The sequence below is a fragment of the Microcebus murinus genome, chromosome 13 (assembly GCF_040939455.1).
Source record: "Microcebus murinus isolate Inina chromosome 13, M.murinus_Inina_mat1.0, whole genome shotgun sequence".
Classification (NCBI taxonomy): Eukaryota; Metazoa; Chordata; class Mammalia; order Primates; family Cheirogaleidae; genus Microcebus; species Microcebus murinus.
In genome coordinates this window covers 37856856-37883604 of record NC_134116.1, presented here as the reverse complement: position 1 = coordinate 37883604, position 26749 = coordinate 37856856, and the positions used below count along the sequence as shown (strand labels likewise).

The window sequence follows — 26749 nt, the reverse complement described above, 5'->3', positions numbered from 1 at the left end:
CCTTCAGCTGCACTTCTCTATAACCCCAGCACACCTCATGCTACCACACACGCGTCATGCTTTATCATGATTCTCCCTTCTCTTGTCCATTGCCACTACTCTACAATGAGCCCAGCTTGTGTCCCCAATACTTAGCACAGAGAATGATCCACAGTAGGTGCTCGACATTTTTTGTCAAACGGAACGGAATAGATATACAGAGTAGCTCCTCACTCTGCAATAGCAGACAAGGCCATCACATCACTTCCGTGCCCTAACAAAGGAGCAACAGGGCCGCGACTCCAGGGCTTCTTGGGGCTTTGCTGCCTTCGGATGGGTAGCGACCTGGTCTCTTCTTCTCATACTAGAATTCAGCGGCGCGCCCCCTGGCGCCTCGGACAGACACTGCAACAATGGGAGGGCTCAGGCGAGCACGCGGTCCCAGACCACCGCGTGGCGCATGCGCAGGACGCGAGCGCTGGGCTCGGGTAGGGAGAGTCCATGCATGAGGGGTGAGAGCTGCGGAGGCAGATTCTGCTTTTCTGTGAAAATAAGGATGTAGCTTCTATGTTTCCGCTTCAACTTAATCTTAATTTAAAGTATATGACTTGATGTATGGTTCTGCAAGGATCGATGAAGGGGGCTAGAGGGTCGTCAAACTCTTCGTCCTTGGGCACCCCTCCTACGGGGGTGTGGGTTGGACTGTCCCAGGTCAGGGCGCGCGGGGGCGGAAGCGGCGGCGGCGGCGGCGGCGACGGCGGCGGCTGTCAGAGCCGGAGAGGGGCAGGGCAGAGCCGCCATGGAGGGTCAACGCTGGCTGCCCCTGGAGGCCAATCCTGAGGTGAGCGCGGCTCGGGTCCGGCCCAAGGGGCCGTGGGCAGGCGCGGAGGGAACCGGGCTGCTGCAGCTAGTCCATAGCAGTTTGTCTCTAAATCGTGTTCTCTGTTTTGTTTTCAGGTCACCAACCAGGTGAGTGAGGTGTCTGTCGCTTGGGACCCTGGAGTCCCTTGTGCCTGCTCGGTGTGCTTCTCTGCTGGCCTCCACCTCGCGCTCCCAAGGATTCTGGGATTTAATTCCGTGAGGGCCCCTCTTGTTCTGGTTCAGGCGGGTCCGCCCCCTTTGCGGCCACCTCCCTGCCACCTGGCTCCTGGAGATGCTCCCGGCTACCTCAGCCACTCCTCTGGTCCCATTCCCCGGTCAGCCGGTTCCTGGGGACTCCGCCGGGTCTGAGGTTTGAAGGACTTTTACCCCGTACTCTTACTCCTCTTCCCTCTTCGTTTTGCCTCCTTCTAGTGACAATTCCCTGATTTTCCTACCCCTGTACCTTCTGGATGACTAATTTGCCTACACTTCCTGACTCCAAGCTTTGTAAACTCGCCCACCCAGTAATTGTAATTCCATCCACCGCCTGCACTATGAAATCATCTTCCAATCCTCTTCTCTTGCCCCATCAAGTTGCTTCTCTTCCCCGCCACGCCCCCTTTCTCTTCCAGTCTTCTAAAACTGGAAATTTAGTTGCTTTTATACCAAAGAAATCTCAGTTTAATAGCTCGCACGCCATTCTTTGCCACTTATAAGCCCTTAAATTTCCTTGTGAGTATCGGAGGTTGGAACATTTTCCAACCACATGATTAAAAGAACAGTGAGTGCTAAAAGGTATAACCTCTTGATTTGCTCAGGTGTATCTTGTCTTATCCTGTTTTTTCATTCTCACAGCTCGTTTTCTTTTTACTACTCTCTTAGTTTGTCATGTAATTCCAACCCAATCGTCCTTCTCCTTCTAGTCACCAAGGAATAAAGATCCATTGTGTACTCCAAAAGTTGATTTTTGGTTTTCAAAACTTGTAGCAAATTCCCAGGAGAGAGGGACATCCTTGTTTTGTTCCCTCTCTTAGTGGGGAAATACCAGATCTTTCACCATTAAGTATGTTAGCTTTAGGGTTTTGGAAGATGCCTTTTATCAGGCTAATGAAGTTCCTTTGTTCCTTAGTTTGCTGAAGGTTTTTATTATGAATCAATGTTGAATTTTCTCAAATGATTTTTCTGCATCTCTTGAGATGATCATTTAAGGAAGAAATAATACCAATTTCTACATAAACATAAAAGAGGGGAGACCCTTCCCAACTCATTTTATGGCCAGCATTACCCTGACACCAAACCAGAAAAGCCATAATTTCTCATTATGGCTTTTCTGCAGACTAGAGTCCTTCATGAACATATAAAAAACTAAAATATTAGCAAATAAAATGCTGCAGCAATAAATATATAAAAGGATAACATATCATGACCAAGAGCAGTTTATCCTGATATTGCAAGGCTGGTTCACCATTCAAAAATCCATGTAATTAGCCATATCAATAAGCTGAAAAACAAAACTGTTTTTAGATGATATTGTTAACTGCTTAAATGAAATATAAGTTTGTATAACTGGAAACTTAAAAAATCTGTTATTCAGCTGCTAGTGTACTTTGTTCCTAGGTTATCTTAATAAACTATGAATCACATTCCCTCATTAGCATTAATATGTAGGGGGCACCTTTTATAATACCACTTGTCTGAACAGGAGCTGGTTATTCTTTGCTGATTAAAATATTCATGTTTTTTGGCTTTTCAATCCAGTGGAAAGATAGTAAATAAATCTTCAGCAACTGTTATAAGTGCAATGAAAAAAAATTACCAGGGTGCTGTGATAGAGACCATCAGGGAAAATTTAATAGGTTAGATAGTGACAAGAGACCTTTCTGAGGTGACATAAACAGAAACGATATTATGTAGTAAAAGATTGTACACTATGTATGGCATGCTTTGGCGTGGTTTATTTTGTTTTAAATTTATTAAATAATGTGATTTTAGTAGGGGAATGGGCAAGTATCTATGAAGTGGTTAGTTTTAACTAAAAATTTTGTGGTTTCTTTATTGTTTATGTGTTAGAGGCAGAATCAAGATGAGAAAATGAATAGAAATTTAATTAACTGACTTAGAATTTGGAGAATTAGTAAACCCCAACAATAATATCCATACCACCCTCTCTTATTTCCTCAACCTAACGGAATCATAGGATCTTGATCTACCATTTGGAATTGTGTGTTTTATTATTGTACTCTTAGTTTTAGCATATACTGCTTTATGGTCTAATGGTGCCTAGTGTTTTTATAAGAATAGTCATCACATGTCTACTATGTGCAGATGGATATTACTTGTTAGACATTTGCTAGTAACCATGTGTCTCAGTAGATGTGGTAGGCAATGATTTATCTTGTTGGCTAGTATGCTGTCAACCCCTTTTAAGGATATTTGGTTATGCTACATGTAGGTTACTTAGAATAAAATCAGTTAAGTGCTAGAAAAAATTATTAAAAATTTCTAAGCTCTACTTTATTTACATATACATTTAAAGGGGTAAAAGCAGATTGCAGGGGATGGAAAGTTACAGATAATTAAGCATCAGAAATTATACAGAATGTGATATGGGTAATCATTACTTATGACCATACTAAATTTTCATTGTGACAATTTTTTGTGATTTCAGTATAGCACAGAAACATTATATATATTTTAAATATTATGTTTTAGAACTCATGTTTTTTTTTTTTTATGTGGAATCTCACTAGGATTATTCCTAATTGTGATTTTATTGAGGAGGCACAATATTTTTCTAGCATAATGTCCAAAGGGAAATAAATTTGCTGTAACATAACTATTCTATTTAGCCTAGGTGCTTGGAGTTAGTAAAAGAATTAGATGTTATTTGCTGGATTATTGCCATAAATATACAAGAATTCTCTAATTAGCGATTCCCATTTTAGGAAAAAAAACTTGTTATTCTGTCTTCCTTGAGCTGCTCCCTCATTTCTATTTATTTTCTTTGTAAACTTTTTTTTTTTTTTGAGACAGAGTCTCACTTTGTTGCTCAGGCTAGAGTGAGTGCCGTGGCGTCAGCCTAGCTCACAGCAACCTCAAACTCCTGGGCTCAAGCGATCCTTCTGTCTCAGCCTCCCAAGTAGCTGGGACTACAGGCATGTGCCACCATGCCCGGCTAATTTTTTCTATATATATTAGTTGGCCAATTAGTTTCTTTCTATTTATAGTAGAGACGGGGTCTCGCTCTTGCTCAGGCTGGTTTTGAACTCCTGACCTCGAGCAATCCGCCCGCCTCGGCCTCCCAGAGAGCTAGGATTACAGGCGTGAGCCACCGCGCCCGGCCTATTTTCTTTGTAAACTTTGCACAAAGAATTATCCATAGCTCCTGCCACTACTACATCATCTCCATTCTCTTCTGTATTCACTCCTATCTAGATTGCTTATGTCCCCACCATTTCATAGTAACTACTTGTGTCAGGTTTACTAATCACTTTGCTAAATCCATTGGTCACTTTTCTCTCACCATATTTCTTAGCTTCTCAGCAGAGTTTGGTAGAGTATCCTACTCCATCCTTGAAACATTATCGTCCTGGTTTCTGTGATAATTCAGATTTTTCTATTTTCCTAACGTCTCCTTTGCTAGATCATCTCCCTTCCAACTTCTAAGAAGCTCTAAGGGCTTCATCCTAGACTGCTAATCGTTTCTATGTGCATTCACTCCCTAGTGATATTTTCTATTGTGTGGCTTTAATGCCATCGCTTGTCACATAGTTTATCCCACCTTCCTTTAAACTCTGACTTCTCCACCAAATTGGAAATCTATATACTCAATTACTGTTCTGATATCCCTATCTGGATGTCTTATGGATACCTCAAACTTAATATGGCCAGAAATGAAATTTCTGGATTTTCATCCTCCCATTTTTCCCCTAAACCCATTTCTTCCTCTTCTAGCCAATGTTCAGGTTGATATCAGTGATTCTTCTCTGTGACTGTGCCATTTTGAAGAGGACATAGTATATTGATTTGATTTCTTTGATTGAAGTCTCTGCTCTGCCATTTACCAGCTCTTAGACCACAGGCAGTTATCTAACTCTCTGTACCTTAGTTAATTTCTTATAATCTCTTCTAATCTTGTAAGATTGTTGTAAGGATTAAATAAATGACTACATGTAAAATATGCAGAACAACGTCTGGAACAAAGCATGCTCTCCATGAATGTTAGCTATTTTTAATATTTTTCTCATTCCCCAGATCCAATTGATCTGCAACTCCTATAGACTATTCTTTCAAAATCTATTCCAATTCTGGCCATTTTCTCCATTTCAACAACCACAACTCAATCTCCTACCATCCTTAGTTTGGACAACTGCACTAGCTTCCTAACTAGTTTTTCTACCTTCCTTTTGCTTCCCTAAAGTCTTGTTTCCATATATATCCATAGTGGTCTTATGAAAATGTAAACCGAATCTTGTGACTCCCTGCTTAAGATACTCCAATAGTCTTCCCCTGCTTGTCCTTAGAGTATACTTCAAGGTTCTCAGTGTGAATGGATGAGGAGGTATTGCCCATCTTTGTCCACTCACGCAGTGCTGCAGTCTTTGAATGCTGAGTCTGTTCTTGCTTCAGAGTCTTTGTACTTGCTTGTCCTTTGCTTGAAATCATCTAATCTGGGTTGTTTCATAGCTGTTTTTTCCTTGTCATTTGTGGCTGAATTTCAGGTTACCTCCTCAGTGATCTTTTCTTGGGAGGAAAAATTATCCTTCCCAAATCTGTACTGTCATCCTATCTTGTTCTATCTTCCTTATAATACTTCCCACCTTGTGAAATTATCTTATGTCTTTACATGTTTACTTGTTTATCCTGTGTATTTTACCACTAGAATGTAAGTTCTATGAGAGCAGGGATGTGACTGAAGTACCAAGCATAGTGCCTGGCCTATAGGGGGCTCTCAACAAATAATGTAGTTATAGAACAGAAGGATGAATAGATCTTAAAAAAGGATGAATAGATCTTAAAAAGCTGCTTTCCTGCTCCAGAAAATCTTTCTCATAATTATCTTTAATGTGTTCATGAATCTTTTGCCTGACTATTTCAATGAGTAGTATTATATCCCATAAGGTAGTTTAATTTTTTAATTATAATTATGAAAATAATGTAAAATAGAAGAATTATGTTTTTTAATTGAAACAAAATCTGTCTTCCTGTAACTTCCTCCAAGTGTCCATCATATTCCCATTGAAACTATACAGAGGAGAGCTAATTACTCTTTTTAGAAACTCTTTAAAATTAAAACAAGATTTTTTTTTTTGAGATGAAATCTCGCTATGTTGCCAGGCTGGCCTTGACCTCCTGGGCTCAAGTGATCCTCCTGCTTCAGCCTCCTGAGTAGCTGGGACTGCAGGCATGTGCTGCTGTGCCCAGCTCCTAATTGCTCCTTTATGTTATTAGTAATACTAAAAATATCTGGGGATAGGGATCATAATAATTTAAGTCTTCTCTGAACATGCCTGGAAACTTCAGCTGTGATATCTTCCAGAACCTTATCATTCCTGGTCACCTTCCTTTTGTCCCTCTTTACTTGGTCATTGACCTTCATAAATGTTGATTACAGTGGGCTGTTACATTATCTTGAATGATCCTTCTTTTAAAGCAGACTAATATTGTATCACCTTTGTTGACAATTTTGTAGTTAGTCCATATCGAGTTTGCTATGAGGTAAATCCCTTCTTTTCTTAATCCCCACATAAAACATTTTCAGTGTTTCCATGTTCTGTACTTAATAATTCATTTTTTGTTTTATTTTTTATTCAATCTCTATTAAAATTCATTTTTGCTAGTTTCTAAGCTGCCATTTTCTCATTTAACTATTAGTTATTCTCCTAGTTCTGCATTTAGCAGTTACTGCTGGTATACTTGTACTGATAGTAATATTAAGCAATTACTAGATAAGCAATTTATATCATAATTCAGGTCATTAATAAATTAGTAACAAGGCAGAATCTTGGCTGCCCTGAGCAGGCTATTAAATACCAGAAGAAATGGCTTTAGAATAAATTTGAAAGGAAAATGAATTTTATTTTTCTATATTTATAAATGTATAAAATCAAAGTCTATTTTAATTTGTCACCTAAAGAATGAGGAGGAATTCATTATAAGTTAGGGGCAGGAACTAATCGTTTTTTAGAAAAAGAAGTCTAGTTTATGTGCAAAAACCTGGAGAGAAAAGATAGTATAGACCTCTTGAAAATTCATTCTTGGAGAGTTCATTGTGGCTAAAGTTAGAGAATAAGGTACAAAAAAGATAGTCTGAATAGAGAGAGACAAAGAGATGAGGCTAGAAAAGCAAATAGATGCCAGAACTTCCAGAGCACTTGACCTTGAAAAAATCACTTAACTCCCATACTCAGTTTTCTCACCGGTAAAAGGGTACAATGAAACTTGACTTGCTAGCAGTAGTAAAGGTAAAGTGGGTAAAGCTCCTAGTTCCTCACACACAATGGTCTCAAAAAATATTTACAAGTAATTTTAAATATTTATCTGGTGAAAAATTTGTCATTAGAATGTAGAATAAAAAGAATAAGTTGACGAAAGATTCTTTAATGGGCATGTATTTATGAATTATTTTTCTTGATTGGTCAAAATTGTGAAAATTTACTGAGCTAATCAGAGTTTTATTTTTGGTTACTTTATTACTGAGTATTTAAACTAGAAAAGCCAGGAGACTAATATTAGAGGTTATGAAATCTTTCATCCTACTTGATGTGAACAGGATGCTTCTAATTAAGTGTGTAGAAATGGCTTTGCAAAGGTATCTAGAGATAATTTTCTTTGATTAAATGAATGCCAAGTTTTAAATTAGGAGCCAAATATATCTTTTCTACCTCTTTAACTTGGCATAAATGAACACAAATATATATTAAATATTCATTATAAATAGGCTTAACTGACATATGTAGACATACAGATGACTAGGTTATCTATTAAAGTAGAGATGTAATCTTTAGTCAGTTCAAGAAATAAAACTTATGTGTCTGTGGTTCAGCCAGGTACAGTGCTAGGTGATGGAATTAAAAAGATGTATAAGACACAGTCTTTTTCCCTGACTTTGCAGGCAATTTTTTTTTTTTTTTTTTTTTTGAGACAGAGTCTCACTTTCTTGCCTAGGCTAGAGTGAGTGCCATGGTGTCAGCCTAGCTCATAGCAACCTCAAACTCCTGGGCTCAAGCGATCCTCCTGCCCCAGCCTCCCGAGTAGCTAGGACTACAGGCACGAGCCACCATGCCCGGCTGATTTTTATATTATATATATTAGTCGGCCAATTAATTTCTTTCTATTTTTATGGTAGAGACGGGGTCTCGATCGGGCTGGTTTTGAACTCCTGACCTTGAGCAATCTGTCCGCCTCGGCCTCCCAGAGTGCTAGGATTACAGGCGTGAGCCACCGCGCCTGGCCAGTTTGCAGGCAATTTTGATCCTTTTTGATTTCTAGATGGAATTGTATATTTATTGAAAAGGGTATAGATTAGGAAGTTTGGAGGAAGTGGAGAAGGGAGAGGGAAGTAGTTTGGAGTGCTTTAGTGATCTTTATTCACGTCTGGAATCATGAGTAGGAATCTGGTGGAGAATGGGTATAATGTAGAGGAGTACATTGATCTCAATACCTCGGACTGTTGTAAGGCATGTGACTTGATGCAAGAATGAACCTAATAGATACTGAGCTCTATTAACTCTATTCTGTCAAAAGAGGTTTTTTAAATCAGTATATTTCTTGTTAAACATACTTTTTTTTCTTTTTTTTTTATTCATAAGAGAAGTGTATTGTTAAACATACTTATGATCTTATTTTTGACCAATGATATTATCATTAAGTTGTGTCTGTCTCTTCTACAAGCAGAGAAATAGAGAGATAAGGAGAGTTGCCCTTTAAACAGGAAGGTTTTGTCTTAGAGAACTCAAATATATGTGTGATGAATAACACTGTTTATGTAACATGGCAAGGCTTCCATTGGTTTTGTAAGACCTCATTTGATGATCTAAGTACGTGTGATCATTTTTCAGGGAGAGATGCTTAGAATACCTTTTTTTTTTTTTTAATTTTAAAATTTCAGATATTGTTAGACCAGTAGATACTGTAATATATTCTTGAGGTAAGATGTAATGATGCGTTTTTAATATGATTTTTGTTTTCTGTGTTATTTTTTGTCTATCTAAAATTTACTTATTTTGTGATGGTATACTTCAAAAAATTATCAGCTTTTTTCAATGCAGTTATGAATTTATTGTGAAATTGACATTCTTATTGTTATTTTTTTCCCTATGTGATAGATTAAGATCTGACATTTTATTTTCCTATGAAACTTCAAGAGTTGTACAGAACACTAATCTTTTGTTACAGTTGTTTGGCTAGATAGAAGAGAGGCAGTGAACTTGAGTCAGTTTCTTTGTGTACTAGAGGTTGGGAAGCCAGTAATTTACTTCTTTTATCAAGTATTTTCCATTACACACACCAGTCACTTGGATTTTTTGGCTTTTATCACTATTTGCTTGTTGATATAATGCTTAGCTATCAATCTATCTTTAAACCTCAGACATCTTTTTGGTAAATAGGATAAACTATGTTGATCTGCTAAAACAATTTTTTATTTACTAAAACTTGAATGCCTATCCTTAAAAATCAAGTGCTGGAAATGAGTTTAAGATATCAACCAAGCTAATTTGTGTATATTTGGTGAAGTCCTGATTTATCAATCCCAGAGTAATAGATTTTGAAAGAAGTAGTTTTGTTTTACATAATGAATTTTAAATGTTTGCTATGTGATATAAATTGCTATCTCTTCCTACCCTATTCATGGAAAACCTGCTTTACTGCATTCATTTCCCCTCAGTTTTATTAAAGTATAATTGACAAATAAAAATTATATGTATTTGTGATATATAATGTGATGTTTTGATATATGCTATTCTATTGCATTCTTATTGAACATTTGTATTATATCTCCTTCTATGTATTAGATACATAGTACATATTGGTTGACCATTTCCCTGTTATAATTGTTTTTCTTTTACCAACTAGCAGTAACTAACATTCTACTATTTTTTTCTTTTACTAGTTTCTCAAACAATTAGGTTTACATCCTAACTGGCAATTTGTTGATGTATATGGAATGGATCCTGAACTCCTTAGCATGGTACCAAGACCAGTCTGTGCAGTGTTACTTCTCTTCCCTATTACAGAAAAGGTAATTGTTAAATAAGATATAAAGTTTCTGGTAAATACAGTTTTTTCAAAAAATCTTTTACAAACTTTTTATAATGTTTTTGGTAAATACATTCTTTAAGAACAAATGGTCCCCTTATTACATAAAATCAGACAATCTGGGCAGTAAAGAAATCTTAAAAATGTTTTAAGAGACGATATTTAGATTTTGATTTATAGATTGATGGTAAAGCCCTATGTTAGTCTTTTAAGTTTGGCTAGTTATCTTCTTTTATAAAATATGGTTATTTTGCCTCAACTGTGTTTTAATGTGATATTTAATCACATTTTGATTTACATATTTTAGAAATTTTAAGTACTAGAATCTTAAATACATTTTTTCCAATATATATAAAAAAGAAATCTCTTTTGCTTATTTTAAGGAGTTAGGGGAAACTGATAACATGGATTACATTATTTTTAAATAAACTTGATTTGGGCGGCAATCGCTAAATTCAAATACAATTTAGTTGGCAGATTTAGGATGTTTTGGGGATTATAAATAGCTATTCTTAGATCTCTGTATTTAAATTCAAATCTCCATATTTTAGTCCTTTCTTCTAGAATGATGTCATAAAATATATATATATGCGCACACATACACATATGTATATATACACACATATATATTGTTTATATATATATTTATATTTATTATTTATATATATATATGTATATAGTGGAGCCAGAACTTTTAAGTGCATTTTAAAATAACTTTTGAGTCTACATCTTTCTGAATTTTATTTATTGACTTATTTTTTAGGGACAGGGTCTCACCCTGTTGCCCAGGCTAGAGTGCAGTGGAGTGATCATAGCTCACTGTAGCTTCAAACTCTTGAGGGTTTGAGTGATTCTCTCACTTCAACCTCCCGAGTAGCTAAGACTACAGTCATCACCACGTCCAGCTAATTTTTAAATTTTTTTATTTTTTATAGAGACAGAATCTCTCTATGTTGCTCAGGCTGGTCTTGAACTCCTGCTTTCAAGTGATCCTCTCTCCTCGACCTCTCAAAGTGCTGATTTTAATTTTAAACTTAGAAACCATAGGATGAATTCAGTAGTTATAAAAAATGAAGAAGTTATGTTTGGGAAAATGTGGGAGAAATGTGGTGTTGATGATTTGGCATATACATGCTCATGTCATACTGTTCTTCAGGAGTAACGAGAGCCAAATTTCACAGAAGTTAAGAATTGGGCTTTGCTCAGTCCTAGAAATTCCTAGATCATTTTCTTTATGTCATAAGTGATTAGCCTCAATTCAAGATAAATATTAAATAACATTGAAAATATTCTCTCTTCTACTTAAAGATTTTACAAAACAAATTTTTTTCAAAAAAGGAAATGGTATTTCTTTGTATTTGCTATTTGTAATATTCAGAGAAAGTTAGAGTTAGGAATTTCTGAGTGATTATCCAAATCCTTACTTTTAGTGGTAAGGTTGTGATTATTCTGAAATTTTCAGTAGAGTAAGACAAAAATTTCAGTTTACTCTCTCTTAGTCTAGTGTTATTTTCACCCTTTTTTTTTTTTTTTAGTTTAGGTCAAGAGATTTTCAGTTTTTTTTTTTTTTTTTTTTTTCTTTTTAAGACAGAGTCTCACTCTGTTTCCCTGATGAGTACCCCTGCGTCAGTCTAGTTCACAGCAACCTCAAATTCCTGGGCTCAAGTGATCCTCCTGCCTCAGCCTCCTGAGTAGCTGGAACTACAGTCACGCACCACCATGCCCAGCTAATTTTTCTATGTTTAGTAGAGATGGGGTCTCGCTCTTGCTCAGGCTGGTCTCAAACTCCTGAGCTCAAGCGATTCTCCCACCTCAGCCTCCCAGAGTGCTAGGATTACAGGCATGAGCCACTACGCTTGGCCTATTTCACCCTTTTTGATTACTAAAATAAGCAAATAGGTAACTATCTCAGCACCCCAATTGTAAAGAGCAGTAAAGAACTGAAAAAAAATTAGTTGCTTAAAGCTTAAGTTTTCTTAGCTGATGTGATACAAATATGAATTTATTATCTGAATTATAAATTTCCCAAAGCATTAATCTTTATTACCTACCTTTTTTTGGTAAAGAATAAATTAGATTTGCTATCTTTCATTTAGTGAGTCATCAGTATTAAAAATCATATTATCCTTATGTTTAGTAGATTATCAGAACTGAAAAAACTTGGGCCTATTGCTAGTAAAAACACAATTCTAAAGTATTTATATAAGTAAATAAATAATTCATATAAATATATACTTATATAAGTATTTAGACTCATTTATAAAGTAGGAAATGTAAGTAGCAGGTACTGCTTATTGATACCTCTTAAAATTTGGTAGATTGCTATTTCAGCTCATAAGTTACATTTTACAAGGCTACTCAGAGGATATCTAGTGCATGTTTTAGGAGATACAAAGTGTTTCAGTCGTCTAAGTTCTAATTTAGAAATTGAATTTGTTCACAATGTAGGCCAAAAAAAGAAAGTAAAAAAGAAAAAAAATCTTTAAAAAAAAAAAGAAAGAAATTGAATATGTAGTTGTTCATGAATGACTTAAGCTTACCAATAGCAAAGAAACTGTCATGGATACCTTATTACCCTTAAATAAAGTCAAATGATAATGTTTTTTAAAAGGTAAATTTTATTGCGTATATTTTAGATTTACAACATGATGTTATGGGATTCGTGTATATGGTAAAATGGTTATAATAGTGAAGCAAGTTAACATCTACTCACATTGTTACTTTTTTGTGACAAGAGAAGCTAAAATCCCTAATTATTTGGCAAAAATCCCTAATACATTATATAATTGTATTAAGTTTAGTCTGCATGTTGCACATTAGATCTCTAGACTTGTTCATCCTACTTCCCCTCCCTTGTGGTAACCACTATTTCATTCTGTGTGTATTTGAGCTTTCTCTTTTTTTTTTTTTTTAATTCCACATACCACATATAAGTGACATCCTACAATATTTTCTTTCTGGCTTATTTCACTTTACGTAATGTCCTCCACGTCCATGCATGTTGTAGCAAATGGCAGAATCTCCTTTTTTTTTTTTTTTTTTGAGATGGAGTCTCTCTTTGTTGCCCAGGCCAGAGTGAGTGCTGTGGTGTCAGCATAGCTCACAGCAACCTCAAACTCCTGGGCTCAAGCAATCCTACTGCCTCAGCCTCCCGAGTGGCTGGGACTACAGGCATGCACCACCGTGCCTGGCTAATTTTTTTCCATTTATATTAGTTAGCCAATTAATTTCTCTCTATTTATAGTAGAGACAGGATCTCACTCTTGCTCAGGCTGGTTTCGAACTCCTGACCTCGAGCAATCCGCCAGCCTCGGGCTCCCAGTGCTAGGATTACAGGCGTGAGCCACCGCGCCTGGCCAGAATCTCCTTTTTTGAGGCTGAATAATATTCAGTTTTGTGTGTGTGTGTCTGTGTGTGTATCACATTTTCTTTATCCAAACAGCCATCCATGGGCATTTAGGTTGTTTTCATATCTTGGCTATTATGAATTTTGTGTTAGTGAACATAGGAGTATAGATATCTTTAAAATGTGGGGATTTTGGCCGGGCGAGGTGGCTCACGCCTGTAATCCTAGCACTCTGGGAGGCCGAGGCGGGCGGATTGCTCAAGGTCGGGAGTTCGAAACCAGCCTGAGCGAGACCCCATCTCTACTAAAAATAGAAAGAAATTAATTGACCAACTAAAAGTATATATACAAAAAATTAGCCGGGCATGGTGGTGCATGCCTGTAGTCCCAGCTACTTGGGAGACTGAGGCAGAAGGATCGCTTGAGCCCAGGAGTTTGAGGTTGCTGTGAGCTAGGCTGACGCCATGGCACTCACTCTAGCCTGGGCAACAAAAGTGAGACTCTGGCTCAAAAAAAAAAAAAAAAAAAGTGGGGATTTTATCTCCTTTGGGTATATACCCAGAAGAGGAATTGTTGAGTCGTATGATAGTTCTACTTTTAGCTTCTTTAGGAACTTCCATACTGTTTTCCATAATGGTTGAACCAATCTACAGTCCCACCAGCAGTATACTAAGGTTCTTTTTTGCCACACCCTCACCAACATTTGTTGTTGCTTGTCTTTTTGATAATAGCTATTAATGATGGTGTTTTGAATGTGTCCTTTATAATAGTGCATACCAGCCAGTGAATCACAGGTAATGAGGCTATAAATTTCTCTCTCTTTGAGAATATTATCTCTTGACCTTGTGTTTTTTTCTTTTGGCTGCTATAATTACTTTTCCTTTTTTCCTATACTTGCTTTGGATCATTTTAGGAATTTTTCTAAACATTAAATCTTGAGAAGTTATCAAATCTTACTTTATGTTAACAGGAACATTAATATTAACAATAAACTGAATTCTAGAACTGTATAAACTTTTTAGCATAAACCTTAGTATACTGAACCTCTCCAGTTTTTGTCAACTGAATTTATATGAATAAAGTAATGTTGATTTATTCTGAAAATGTTAAAGTTTAATTTAGAACCAGTTCATAAAATCCATATCTTAAACATAGATATATTTGTTCAAAGCAGTTTCTTAATTCTGGGTTTTTTATAAACATCATTTGTTTCCTTTATTACAGGGATCAGCAAAAATATCCTATAAAGGGCCAGTTAGTAAATATTTTCAGCTTTGTAGGCCTTAAAGTTACTGTTGCAACTATATTCCAGTTTGCCTTAAAAACAGCTGTAGACAATACATAAATGAAATTTTATGAAAATAGGCAGTGGGCTGGATTTGGCCTGTGGGCTGCAATCAGCTGACCTCACTCTGTTAGAAACTGAAAATTACAGGCAAACAATAAAACCATCTTTCTATCCCTCCTCACCCATTTTTAAAACTCTTTGTTATTTTTAACCTTATTCTGTAATTATGAAATTGAATTACAGCAACATTAAGTAATTTGCTGAAGTCCCACAGTTAATAATGGCTGAGTGTGTGGGACCAGGCAGTCTGTTGTAGAGCCTACACTTTTGACATTTATTATTATACCCATTGCTTTTATAACCAGTTATTATACAATAGATAATGGTTAATGTTAGTTATGATTATCATATAATTATATAATGTGAATTTTATCAATATAGTATGATTTTCAAAAAGGAAAAATATTTTTGCCAATGATAAACAATATAGAAATATAGCAATAGAAAGTGAAAATTTTCCAGTAATCTCTTGGCTCAAAGATAACTTCTGTTAAGTTTTTTCATACTCTTTTAGACTTTTCAATGCATAATAAATATTTAAAAACATAAATGGGAATCATTCATATATACTGATCTAATATCACTCTATAATCATGGCCAGAGTTCTAAATCAGAGTATATAAATCCACTTTATGCTTCTTAAAATGCTTTACAGTATTCTATTGTACTATAATAGTTGCGTTATATTAACCAAATCTTCATTGATGAATATTGAGGACTTTTCCAGTTTGATATTCTTAAAACTATATATATCTCATTGTACATTTTTAAGATTATGTCTTAAGTCAAACTTCTACAAAGGAATAGCTTGTTGGAAGGGTGTGAACATTCAGAATGTTAATACACATTGCTTTATGCCCTCTGGCATGGTTGTACAAAAGTATATTTTTAATAAGAGCATATGAGAATGCCTTTTTGCCCATACCCTTACCATCACTGAGTCATTCTTCAATCTTTTGTCAGTCTGGTAGGTGATAAATTAATTCTTTTATTTTAAACCTATGTTTTTTAAAGTAAGTTTCATTTGCATTTTTTCTTTCACAAATCATTTGAGTCATTTTTAATGTGTTATTTTCCACATGTAGACTGTTGACTTTTTTTTTTTTAAATAGTATGAAGTATTCAGAACAGAAGAAGAGGAAAAAATAAAATCTCAGGGACAAGATGTTACATCATCAGTATATTTCATGAAGCAAACAATCAGCAATGCTTGTGGAACAATTGGACTGATCCATGCTATTGCAAACAATAAAGACAAGATGCATTTTGGTAAATAATTTTTCGTTACTGCTTGTTTTTCCCCCTTAAGATATAAGTTCATTTCGTGAGCAGTAGGTGGTGCTCTAATTCTTTCTTTCAAACCATAAAATAAAGCATTCCCCCTTCTTCTATAATGGGAATGTATATACTGTTAGAAAAAATATGACTCCTTCCCGTTCTTTTGTATTGAGAAACAGAAGCTCAACAAACAAATACTTAAGGCTTATAATTTATCCCAATATTCTTACATTCCTAACTTACCAGAGAAAGGCTTTTGCCTGAAAAATAGTAGTGTACTTGTTGTATTTTCATATATTGTTCTCTATTATATCAGCCTTTTCAATTTTATTTTCTTTGATATTCTTAGAATCTGGATCAACCTTGAAAAAATTCCTGGAAGAATCTGTGTCAATGAGCCCTGAAGAACGAGCCAGATACCTGGAGAACTATGACGTCGGTACCTTCTTTCTGTCTTGATCTTATAGTGGGCAAAGTTTTGTGGGATTGTAGATTCTGTCTGGAGATTTGTCTTAAAACCGTAATTTTGAGCGATTATGGGTTGAATGTATCCATTAAGAAAGGCCTTTGGTACTTTTCAGGTAACTTTATCTGAAATATCCATAAATATTGGTAAATTTCCACTTCTTTTCCTAGTCTAGAGCTGAATGGGCAGATAAAAACAGTTTGATTTACAAATTAATAAAATATTATTGTTCCTTACCATTCCCTTCCTGTAATAAATATATGCCTAGCAGTACCCTATATGTCTTTTTTGGGAATCTGGAACAAGGCTGAAGACAAAAAGAAAAAACAAAGGCTTCAAGGGAGATGTTGAAGCTCTAGCTATTTTATCATGTAATAACTAGGCCATATAATCTAGTTTTAAATGATTGTACCACTTCATAAACTGTTTTAAAATGGTTTTTAAAATTTATTACTTTTGAAATCAGTTTTTCTTTTGAAAGCTTTTTACCTTTTAATAACATTATTAAATAGATTGTAAGTTCTTTCGATTTAGAAGCAATATAGTGTACAAATTATCTGGCTAGAACAATGCCTTCTGTAGAGTTGGTGCCCGATTAATTAATTTGATCATGTTGTTTAGTATTCCAGTATACTTTATTTTAAATTGTTTTTTCTTTTAAACAAACCTAGAAACTTCATAAAACATCTTTATTATACATAAAAATAAAATAAATAACATAAAAGTCACTACTAGTAATCCTACCAATGAGAGGAAGCTAACCATTAATATTTTTGTAGGGAGTATATTTGTTTATACACAATTTTTCAAGCAAAAATTTGATCACACTGTAATACTGTTTTATAACTTGCTTTTTTCACATAACTTATCACAAACGTATTACATACCAGTAAGTATATATTTGATATTACTTAATGGCTGCATAGCTTTCCATTTTATACTATTTTATTTAATCAATAAATTATTAGAAATTTAATAATTTTCCCTCTTACAATTTTAAAAAATACTGCAAGGTACATCATTATAGCTAAATCTTTGCAAGTATCCTTGACTATATATAATTATGTACAGTTATATGTAAATATATAAACTCCTAGAAGGGAAATTGCTGGATTAAACAGTTTGCATGTTTTTAAGGCTTGGATACTTATTGCCCATTTGCCATTCATAAATATTGTACTTTCACCTGTAATTTACTATTATTCCCATTTCTCTGCATCTCTGCAAATAGTGGGTATTATAAGAGGTTTTTTGTTGTTTTAATTCAGGAAACTAAATTGTCTAGCTTCTGATAAATGCATGCTTTTTGCTCCACATTTCTAAATTGCTGACCGAAACTGCATGTTTAAGGAGCATGGGACCTGGAGAAACAGATGAGATGAACTTTTTCAGTCTCTCTCTGTGAGATGCTTACTTTATTGTACTCTCAATTGAATAAAATATTAAATGTTAGTTCTAACAATTAAGTTAGTTAAATGACTCCTACTTATACTCAGAAATTACAGATAATCAGATATTTAATTTCCTATGTCTTCAGAGATTTGTGTGTTAGACATTATAGCAATTTGATTACCCAGATAGTCTTAAGTGTTTAGTATTACTGTTCCTAAATTTCCTCCAATTTGTTGTTTCTTTATGACTTTACATGTTAAAATTTAGTTTTGTTTTTTTCATTTAAAAAGTTGGATATAGTTATTTTTTTCTTATAAACATCTTGTATTCTTATTACAGGCTATTCGAGTTACGCATGAAACCAGTGCCCATGAAGGTCAGACTGAGGTATTTCACATTTTTAAAAAAATTTTTCTTGCTATGTGTAAATTTAACCCTGGTATAAGACATGTAGTTTTAGAAAATTACTTGGCCTTTTTTTTTTCTTTAAGAGAATTTTCTTAAACAAAAACAGTCACATAGTAGCACGAGAACATGTTTGGTTTTTTTTTTTTGAGACAGAGTCTTACTCTTGCCCGGGCTAGAGTGCCAGTGGCGTCAGCCTAGCTCACAACAACCTCAGACTCCTGGGCTCAAGCGATCCTCCTGCCTTAACCTCCTGAATAGCTGGGATTACAGGCATGTGCCACCATGTCAGGCTAATTTTTATATATATATATATATATATATTTTTTTTTAGTTAGCCAATTAATTTCTTTCTATTTTTAGTAGAGGTGGGGTCTTGCTCTTGCTCAAGCTGGTTTCATAACTCCTGACCTTGAGCGATCCACCCACCTCAGCCTCCCAGAGTGCTAGGATTATAGGCGTAAGCCACCGCACCCTGCTGAAAACATGTTTTGACAAGCTGTTAACATGTTACTTATCTGTTATCTCTGTTCATCTAATCATTTAGATGGATCACAGATTGTGTGCTGTTTGCTTTGGCTAACTGGTGGTCTGCGTCTTCCCTATCAGATTCTTTTGACTTCTAAGTATTTTGAGAAAAATACCTACACTATTGTATAGTTAAATAGCCTCTATGATTTTCAAGAGTCTTCATCATGCCTAACTTTCAGCAAAACACCACATCTCTGGTCAATAAATCTGTTCTGGAGTAAAGTAATGATCTCTACCATCTTACCCTATTAACTGGTTAGCTGGGTCACTTCTCCTTTCCCTGTCTTGCCTCTCTTTTCATTTATTGGTTTCTCTCATTCTCTCCTTCCATTTTTTCCTTTGCTTTTCCTTCCAGCTCTCACTCTACCACTCCTAAGGAAAGTTTGTCAGAAGATAGTTTAATCAGAATGAATAGAAATTAATTAAAGCTGTTTGATGTGTTTATAGTACATTTAAATGTTAAGACCAGGGAATAACAGATTTTCTTCTTTTTTATCTCATGTGTGAGTTGAAACCACACTTTTTCATGTACAAGATGACATTGTCTTTGTACCTTAAAAATACTGCGAAAAATACCTCATTCTAAAATATTGATTTTATATATTCAGACTACCTTCAAAAACATTTTTTAAGGAGAAATCAGTTTGATAATATGACATAACTGCAATTATTCTTAGATTGAACTGAATAACTGTGAATACTGAAACTACTTAGGAATTGAAAGAATTAATCCCTCTATAATTATACCTTCTTGGTTGCTCTCAGGTGCTGCTTTCAAAGGAGTGGACTATTGTTTTTGACTAAGTTTATGCATACACAGATGCATAAGTGGCATATCTAAATATCTTTAACACCAGATTGGAAATTAATGAATTGCTGTGGTTTTTCTATTGCTTTCTATGATCGTGAGCATATTTATTCTTTTTTTTTTTTGAGACAGAGTCTCACTTTTGTTGCCCAGGCTAGAGTGCTGTGGCATCAGCTTAGCTCACAGCAACCCATGAGCATATTCTTTTTTTGTTTTGTTTTGTTTTTTTGTTTTTTTGTTTTTTTTTTTTGAGACAGTCTCTCGCTTTGTTGCCCAGGCTAGAGTGAGTGCCGTGGCATCAGCCTAGCTCACAGCAACCTCAAACTCCTGGGCTCGAGTGATCCTTCTGCCTCAGCCTCCCGAGTAGCTGGGACTACAGGCATGCGCCACCATGCCCGGCTAATTTTTTATATATATATCAGTTGGCCAATTAATTTCTTTCTATTTTATAGTAGAGACGGGGTCTCGCTCTTGCTCAGGCTGGTTTTGAACTCCTGACCTTGAGCAATCCGCCCGCCTCGGCCTCCCAAGAGCTAGGATTACAGGCGTGAGCCACAGCGCCCGGCCCATGAGCATATTCTTGATCTTCATTATGCTTTGCTTTTTTATTTGCGAATTTATAGTGTTAAAATTAATGATGATGGGGATCAGCATAAGATTCTAAGGTCTGAACACATATAATAAAGCAGTTACATGCTTTAATATATATTCACTTCAAAAAATATTTATTGTTGCAATCTCTCTCTTGCCTCCTATTTGGAGCTTCATTTAAAGTATGGCTTTAACTGAAACTTCTTTTTAGGTGATGTTCACATCTCTTTTTCTAAACTCCTTTGTTCTTTCCAGTCTTGGTTGCCTGTTTGACAGTGTCTAAATGACTGATCATATTTTAGAATGCACTTGTCTCTGTTTGAGCTTATTATCTGCATTTTATACTTTGTCTTCCCTTTATTTTCCCTGCTTCTATAAGTTACATAATTCTATCATATATTTTTCCCACTATAACTAATCTAATATAAATTTGTTTAACTTTTTGTTTGGAAGATCAGCTTCTTACACAGATTCTTAGTCTTTATTCTAATTCTCATTAATTTTTACACAATTCTGCTTGATTACCTTTCTTGAAATGTACCTGAGTCAGTTGGCTACTCAGATTTTGTAGGGGTTGCCTGCATAGAGCAGTGATTCTCAAGGGAAAGAGGTAGAAGTTAGGATTTTCTAGAGGGCTTTTTCAAACTGCTAAATACTCCCATAAAAATTAATCTTTTCTTTTCCTTTCTCATCTGCTACAATTTAGGATCACTATTAGAGTTAGCAATATTTTTGATGTATATTAGAGCCCCAAAAGTTATTGGGGTGAAAAAAGTATTTTATTAACTTATTATATTTATTAATAAAATAAGTATTTATTAATTACATTTATTTATATGTGAATGTTAATATTTATTAATTCATATTTATTACTTCACTAGAATTAGCTCAGAACTTTCCTTGATAATCTTAGAATTACAAAGAAAGGCCAAATCTTAGTTTTTAGTAGTTCCATGAGTAAATAAAACCTGTCCATTAGTCATTGTTCCTGAATAGGACACTGTTAACATTTTGTAAATGGTTTAATTCTTTGTTGTGTGGGACTATTTGGTATATTCCAGGGTAGAATATAGTGGCCACTAGTCACTATATGTTAGCGATTCCCAGTCACTGAGAGAAAAAAACCCACACCATATGTTTCCAAATCCATTTGTCAATCAGCTTAAAACCCCTGCACCAGGGACTGTTTCTCTGATCATGTAATTTGAGGTTCATCTACCATCTATGGGCTTAAGAGTCTTTGACATATTATTATCTTCATTGCTATCTGTATTCCAGCCTACTGATTTTTGTCAGTTCCTACAAAATACCTAGGTCTTTCCTGTCTGTATTAGTCTGCTTGGGCTATCATAACAAACTATTACCAGGTGGCTTAAACAAAAGAAGTTTAAGGGACTGGTTTAAACAATAGAAATTCATTTTCTCAAAGTTCTGGAGGCTAGAAGTTCAAGATCAAGGTGCCAGCTGGGTTGGTTTCTAGTGAGAGGTCTCTCTCTGGCTTGTAGACAGTTGCCTCTTGCTATACCCTCACATAGCCTTTCCTCTGTGTGCACATGAAGAGAGACAGAGATGGATCAATCTGGTATCTCTTCCCCTTTTTATAAGGACACCAGTCCTAGTAGATTAGGGCCCCATCCTTATGACCTAATTTAACATTAATCACCTCCTGAAAGGAGGTAATTAAATACAGACACATTGTAGGTTATGGCCTCAACCTGTGAATTGTGGGAGGACATAATTTAGTCCATAACACCATTTTTGGGTTTTCTGACAACTCTGTACCCTTCTGGGTATATCCTTCCTCTTTTGATGCCTTCTTATCTTTCAAGTGTCACCTTAGAAATTGTTTTTCAGAGAAGCCTTCTTTGATCACTGTTAAGTAGATCCTCCTATCTTATTTTCTATCATAAAATCCTATTTATTTTCTTCCTGACACTTTTTAATAATCTATAATAAGTTTTTTCTTCCTTTTGTTTATTTATTCTGCTCACTCACTAGAATGTAAGTCCCATGAGGGCATAGGCGTTGTTGGTAATGTTTACTTTGAATCCTCAGGACAATGCTGGACATATATAGGCACTTATAAGAAATTACATAGTATAAAGGTAAAATGACAGGATGTAGGTTTATATGTTGACTCCACTGCCTGTTAGCTTAGGCAAGATACTTTCCTCAGTGGAAAATGGAGATAATAGCATCTTCCTTATGGGATTACTGTGAAGTGAAGGTGAATGAGTTAATCATATAAACTGCTTAGAATAATGCCTATCATTTAATGGGCATTCAATAAATAGTAGGTGGTAATTTTATTTTATTAGGCATTCAGAAGAATGAATCTGAATGGCAGAAATGAGGCTGAAGTAAAGGGTGAAGCCACACCAAGGGGGGCTTGGATTTTATACACAGAGAGCCACCAAAGGTTGTACATTTAGTTTTCTGCATGTTGAGTTTAAGGTGAGTTTTTTAGTCTTCTGTGTAGGAGTCTAAAGCTCAGGTGAGCTATTTAGAGTCTTTGTATTTAGGTAGCAGTTAGAACCTTGAGAATTCAATAGAGGGAAAATAGTGATGGATCAACAACAAACCCCTGGGGTATGTGGATGTTAAAGGAGTGGGTAGAGGAAGAGGAGCCAGTAACAATACAGTGTAATAGCAATTTCAGTCATCGCTGACATCAGTGGTAATCTGTGTCAGAACATTTTCATGGGAATGGAGGAGGCAGGCACCTTATTGCATGCTGAAATTTGTAGACTAAATGAGAAATCAGTAAGTTGAGCCACCAAAATACAATAGTCTTTTCAGAAGATTGGCCGTAGTGTGCTGCTGTAATTGTTTACTTCTATGTTTTTCCCCACCCAGCCATCCCACTATGATTGTCTGGCAGACATTGACTAATCCAGAAATTTGGACAGTAGTCTCACCTCACTTATGCTTCATTAACTTATACTCAAAGGTATTGCTTTCATTTTTCACTTAAGATTACAAAGATAAAAGAGCAATAATGGGATATGAGGAAATTACATTATTAGGGGCAGAAAGAGTTTTCTTTTTTTCCTTTGATTTTTCCACTTGCTACAACTACCTTTTTGTAGTGTATTCTAGTTAGTGAGAATAAGATAGTGCTATTGGATTTGTATCTCTTAATAATGCTTCAGAAGTTTGATATTATATGCCATTTAATTCCTATTAGCTACCCTATGAGTTATTATTATCCCCTTTAACAGAAGAAGCAACTGAGGCACACAAAGGTGTAGCTCCTTGCCCCAAGGCCACATACATATCTGTTAAGTGGTAGGGCTAGGATTCGAACTCTGGCAGTTTGGCTGCAGGGTCCAATTCCAGCCACTCTGTTTTCCTCACCCTCTACCTTCAAACAAACACTTGCAATAAAAGTTTGGCAAGCTGATTTTGTAGCAGTTCTGTTAAGACCGGTGCTTGCATTAGTCTAAAATGATGATTTATATCTTACCTTAGGGTAGGAAACAGACTGAGAAACAGTAAATTGATAGTTTTTCAGTCGCTCCCAATTTTCATCTTTTAATAGCGGTTTTATGATTTCATTTTGAAGTATTGGAAAAATTAATAATAGAATAAGAAAATAAGAAAGCTAAGCTTTCCATCAACTAAGATGTTAATCACATGTATATTATGGTAATATGTGGTCCTATACTAAATATGGTTGAATGTTATGATGGAAAAATAATTACTGATTTCAAAATTACTGTAATCAGGCATATGCATTCCTGGTTAAGCAATTTATGAGTCAGTGTATACAGTCAGCCCTCCATATCCATGGATTCCGCATCCATGGATTCAGTCAACTATGGACCGAAATTATTTGGGAAAAATATTTTTTTCCTTGTCATTATTCCCTAAATAATACAGTATAACAAATATTTAAATAGCATCTACATTATATTAGGTATTATAAGTAATCTAGAGATGATTTAAAGTATATGGTAGGATGTATGTGCTTAGGTTATGTGTACATACCGTACCATTTTATACAAGGTACTCTTGAGCATCTGTGGCTTTTGGTATCTGCACGGGGTCCTGAAACTAATCTCCAGCAGATACCAAGAGATGAATGAATATCCATTCTGACTAAGTCCTTTCAGAATGACTGTAGAATAATAGATTGGCAGGAAGTTCCAAGTTAATATGGTCTGGGACTCCACTAAAGTATCTAGCGGATTAAAAGATCTCCTTCTTTTAAGGCTTTTCTATTCAGAGAAGAAGATTCTTAAAAGTATTTTTTTATATTGTGAACAAATATCGATGCTGCAATAAGGGAGTCTGCAAGTCAAATGTGAAGGCAAGAAAGAAAAATTCAAAAGGGTATTTTATTTGCCTTCAGACCCTGCTTTTATTTCGTTGATAACTTAACTAACAAGTAATTTTTAAAGTTTATGATTTGTCCATATTAATCTAGGAGCCAGCCCACATATGAGTAGAGATCTCCTAATGACGTATTGTTTAATTTTTACAAAAAGAGTAAGTTTATTGTACTGCCTAGAACCATCTATGTTAATTAATAGTAATAATGAAAAATCACAGAAATAACAGAAAGCACAATTGTTTTATTTATGTATTTAAATAAACGTGCCAGTATGGAAAATATAACAAAAAAACACTTTTAGCATTTATGTATATTTACTATCTTTTTTAGTACGCTTTAAAAACCACTGGGATTAAGCAATTTTGTGGGATTTTTTTCTTAACATACTATCTTGAGTATTTGTTTCAGTAAAATCTCTTCATAAATAATTCTTTGTGACTGTTTACTATCATGTGGGTGAACCATAATTTACTTTCCATTTCCTTAACTTTTAATATTGATAATATTTTCAGTTCTTCAAATTAAAAATATAACTTCATTGAATATCCTTGTTTATCCAAGTATTCATTTAGGTTCTTTCTTTAAGGTGGTTTCTTATAGGTGGAATTACTAACTCAAAGGGACGAACATTTTTACAGTTCTTGTTCCATAATGTGAATTGTCTTTCTTCCATTTGATCAATCAAATAAACTGTTTGAGCACCTACTATGTTAGAAATGTGTAGGAATTATATATACAAAGATGAGTAAAACATAGTTGTGTCTTCAGACATCTTTTACTTCATTGGTGACAACAGCTTCAAAAATAGCCCTTGCCAGGATTGAATTCTCTTTCTAAATTTTTTCTTGTTTGATAGAGGGAAATAATATGTTTGATTGCAACTTATACTTAAAAGATCTTTCTTTAGTAAAAATTTATCAAATGAGATGAAGTAAGCTTAAATTATGAAATAAAATTATAATTAATTTACAATGAAATATATAATCTATCTTGGTTAGTGTTGTTAACCTATAAAAGAAGGTTTATGTAACCACTGGATAAGCAATGGATTATTCTGATTTCAAGTATGTGATCATGAATATGTATATATAATTAAAGATACATTGTGTGTGTGTGTATGTATGTGTGTCTATATTTTAAATTTAAGAAAATCCTGTTGAATCTTGTTGGCTTTTTTGGCCTAGCTAGACTGTTAGTGGAGGTAAATAGTTTAAAGTTTCATCTTCATTAGATGTGTAAGTATGGTGACATGGGTTCATTTTACTCTGAAGTATAGTTTTTAGTTATTTATGTTACGTTGGAGTTATAAGGAACTAGCGAAAATCATTCCAATAAGCCAAAAATGGTTTACACACACATAAATTTAGATGTTTACACATTTATTTACTTTCTTTTGGGATTTATTTTCTTCTTTCCATCATTTTGATAGAAACTGAAGCTATTAGGAATAAACTTAGTTCTTGTATAATATAAAATTTAAGTTCCTGATTATCTTGGAAGAATCAGGTGGAAGCAGTACAAGGAGCTCTGATGAAAAGTATCTGGAGTTTAAGCTAGATAGTTTTATCAAGAAGTATGAAACTGCAATTTTCTGATCTTTCTTTTTTTTCCTTTACTTTCCATGCCCCATTTTCTTTATTCCAACATGACTTAAAGTAAATCTTTTGAGGACTACTTTATTCCATTCTTAAAACTGAGCAGTGCTCTGGGACTCCTTAGCTTATTATATTTTTTTGCCTCTATCTCCTTTTTTGCTGTTGTTTCTTCTGCATATCATTTTCTGAATAGAGACCTTCCCCTTCCCCTCCCTACCTCCCTCCTTCCCCTTCCCTAACTCCCTTCTTCCCCCTCCCTATGTTCTTCCCTTTCCTTCCCTCTTCTCTCCCTCCTTCCCTCTCTCCTTCCCTCTCCTTCTCTCTCCTTCTCTCTCCTTCCTCTCTCACCTATCTTTCTTCTTTTCTAATCTCAGTTTTAGAAATGGAGATATTAAACTATTATTTATTTTAAGGCAAGTTTGTTGTTGTTTTTTTTTTTTTACCAAACTTATTAGTTCACCCTTCCAGATCTGACTAGGTGTAACTCTTCTATCTAAAAGTGCCTTTAGCAATAAAAACAGAGTTGAGATTGTATTTGGGGATAGTGAGATTTTT

At 35.0% G+C, this 26749-nt stretch overlaps 1 protein-coding gene across 6 annotated transcripts in view; it reads left to right on the top strand.

Moving 5' to 3' along the window:
- Positions 1 to 692: 692 nt before the first annotated feature.
- Positions 693 to 26749, top strand: part of UCHL3 (ubiquitin C-terminal hydrolase L3) — a 60174-nt gene continuing 34117 nt past the window's right edge. Inside the window, exons 1-6 of one of the 6 annotated variants that reach the window (XM_076009367.1) lie at positions 693 to 820; positions 937 to 948; positions 9953 to 10081; positions 15905 to 16061; positions 16420 to 16505; positions 18268 to 18315. In XM_076009367.1, the coding sequence (XP_075865482.1) occupies positions 779 to 820; positions 937 to 948; positions 9953 to 10081; positions 15905 to 16061; positions 16420 to 16505; positions 18268 to 18315 (474 nt within the window). In that variant the 5' untranslated portion in view covers positions 693 to 778. Of the gene's footprint in view, positions 821 to 936; positions 949 to 997; positions 1211 to 9952; positions 10082 to 15904; positions 16062 to 16419; positions 16506 to 18267; positions 18316 to 26749 lie in introns of those variants that run through there. The other 5 variants (XM_012737066.2, XM_076009368.1, XM_076009366.1 and 2 more) reach the window with 5 other exon arrangements.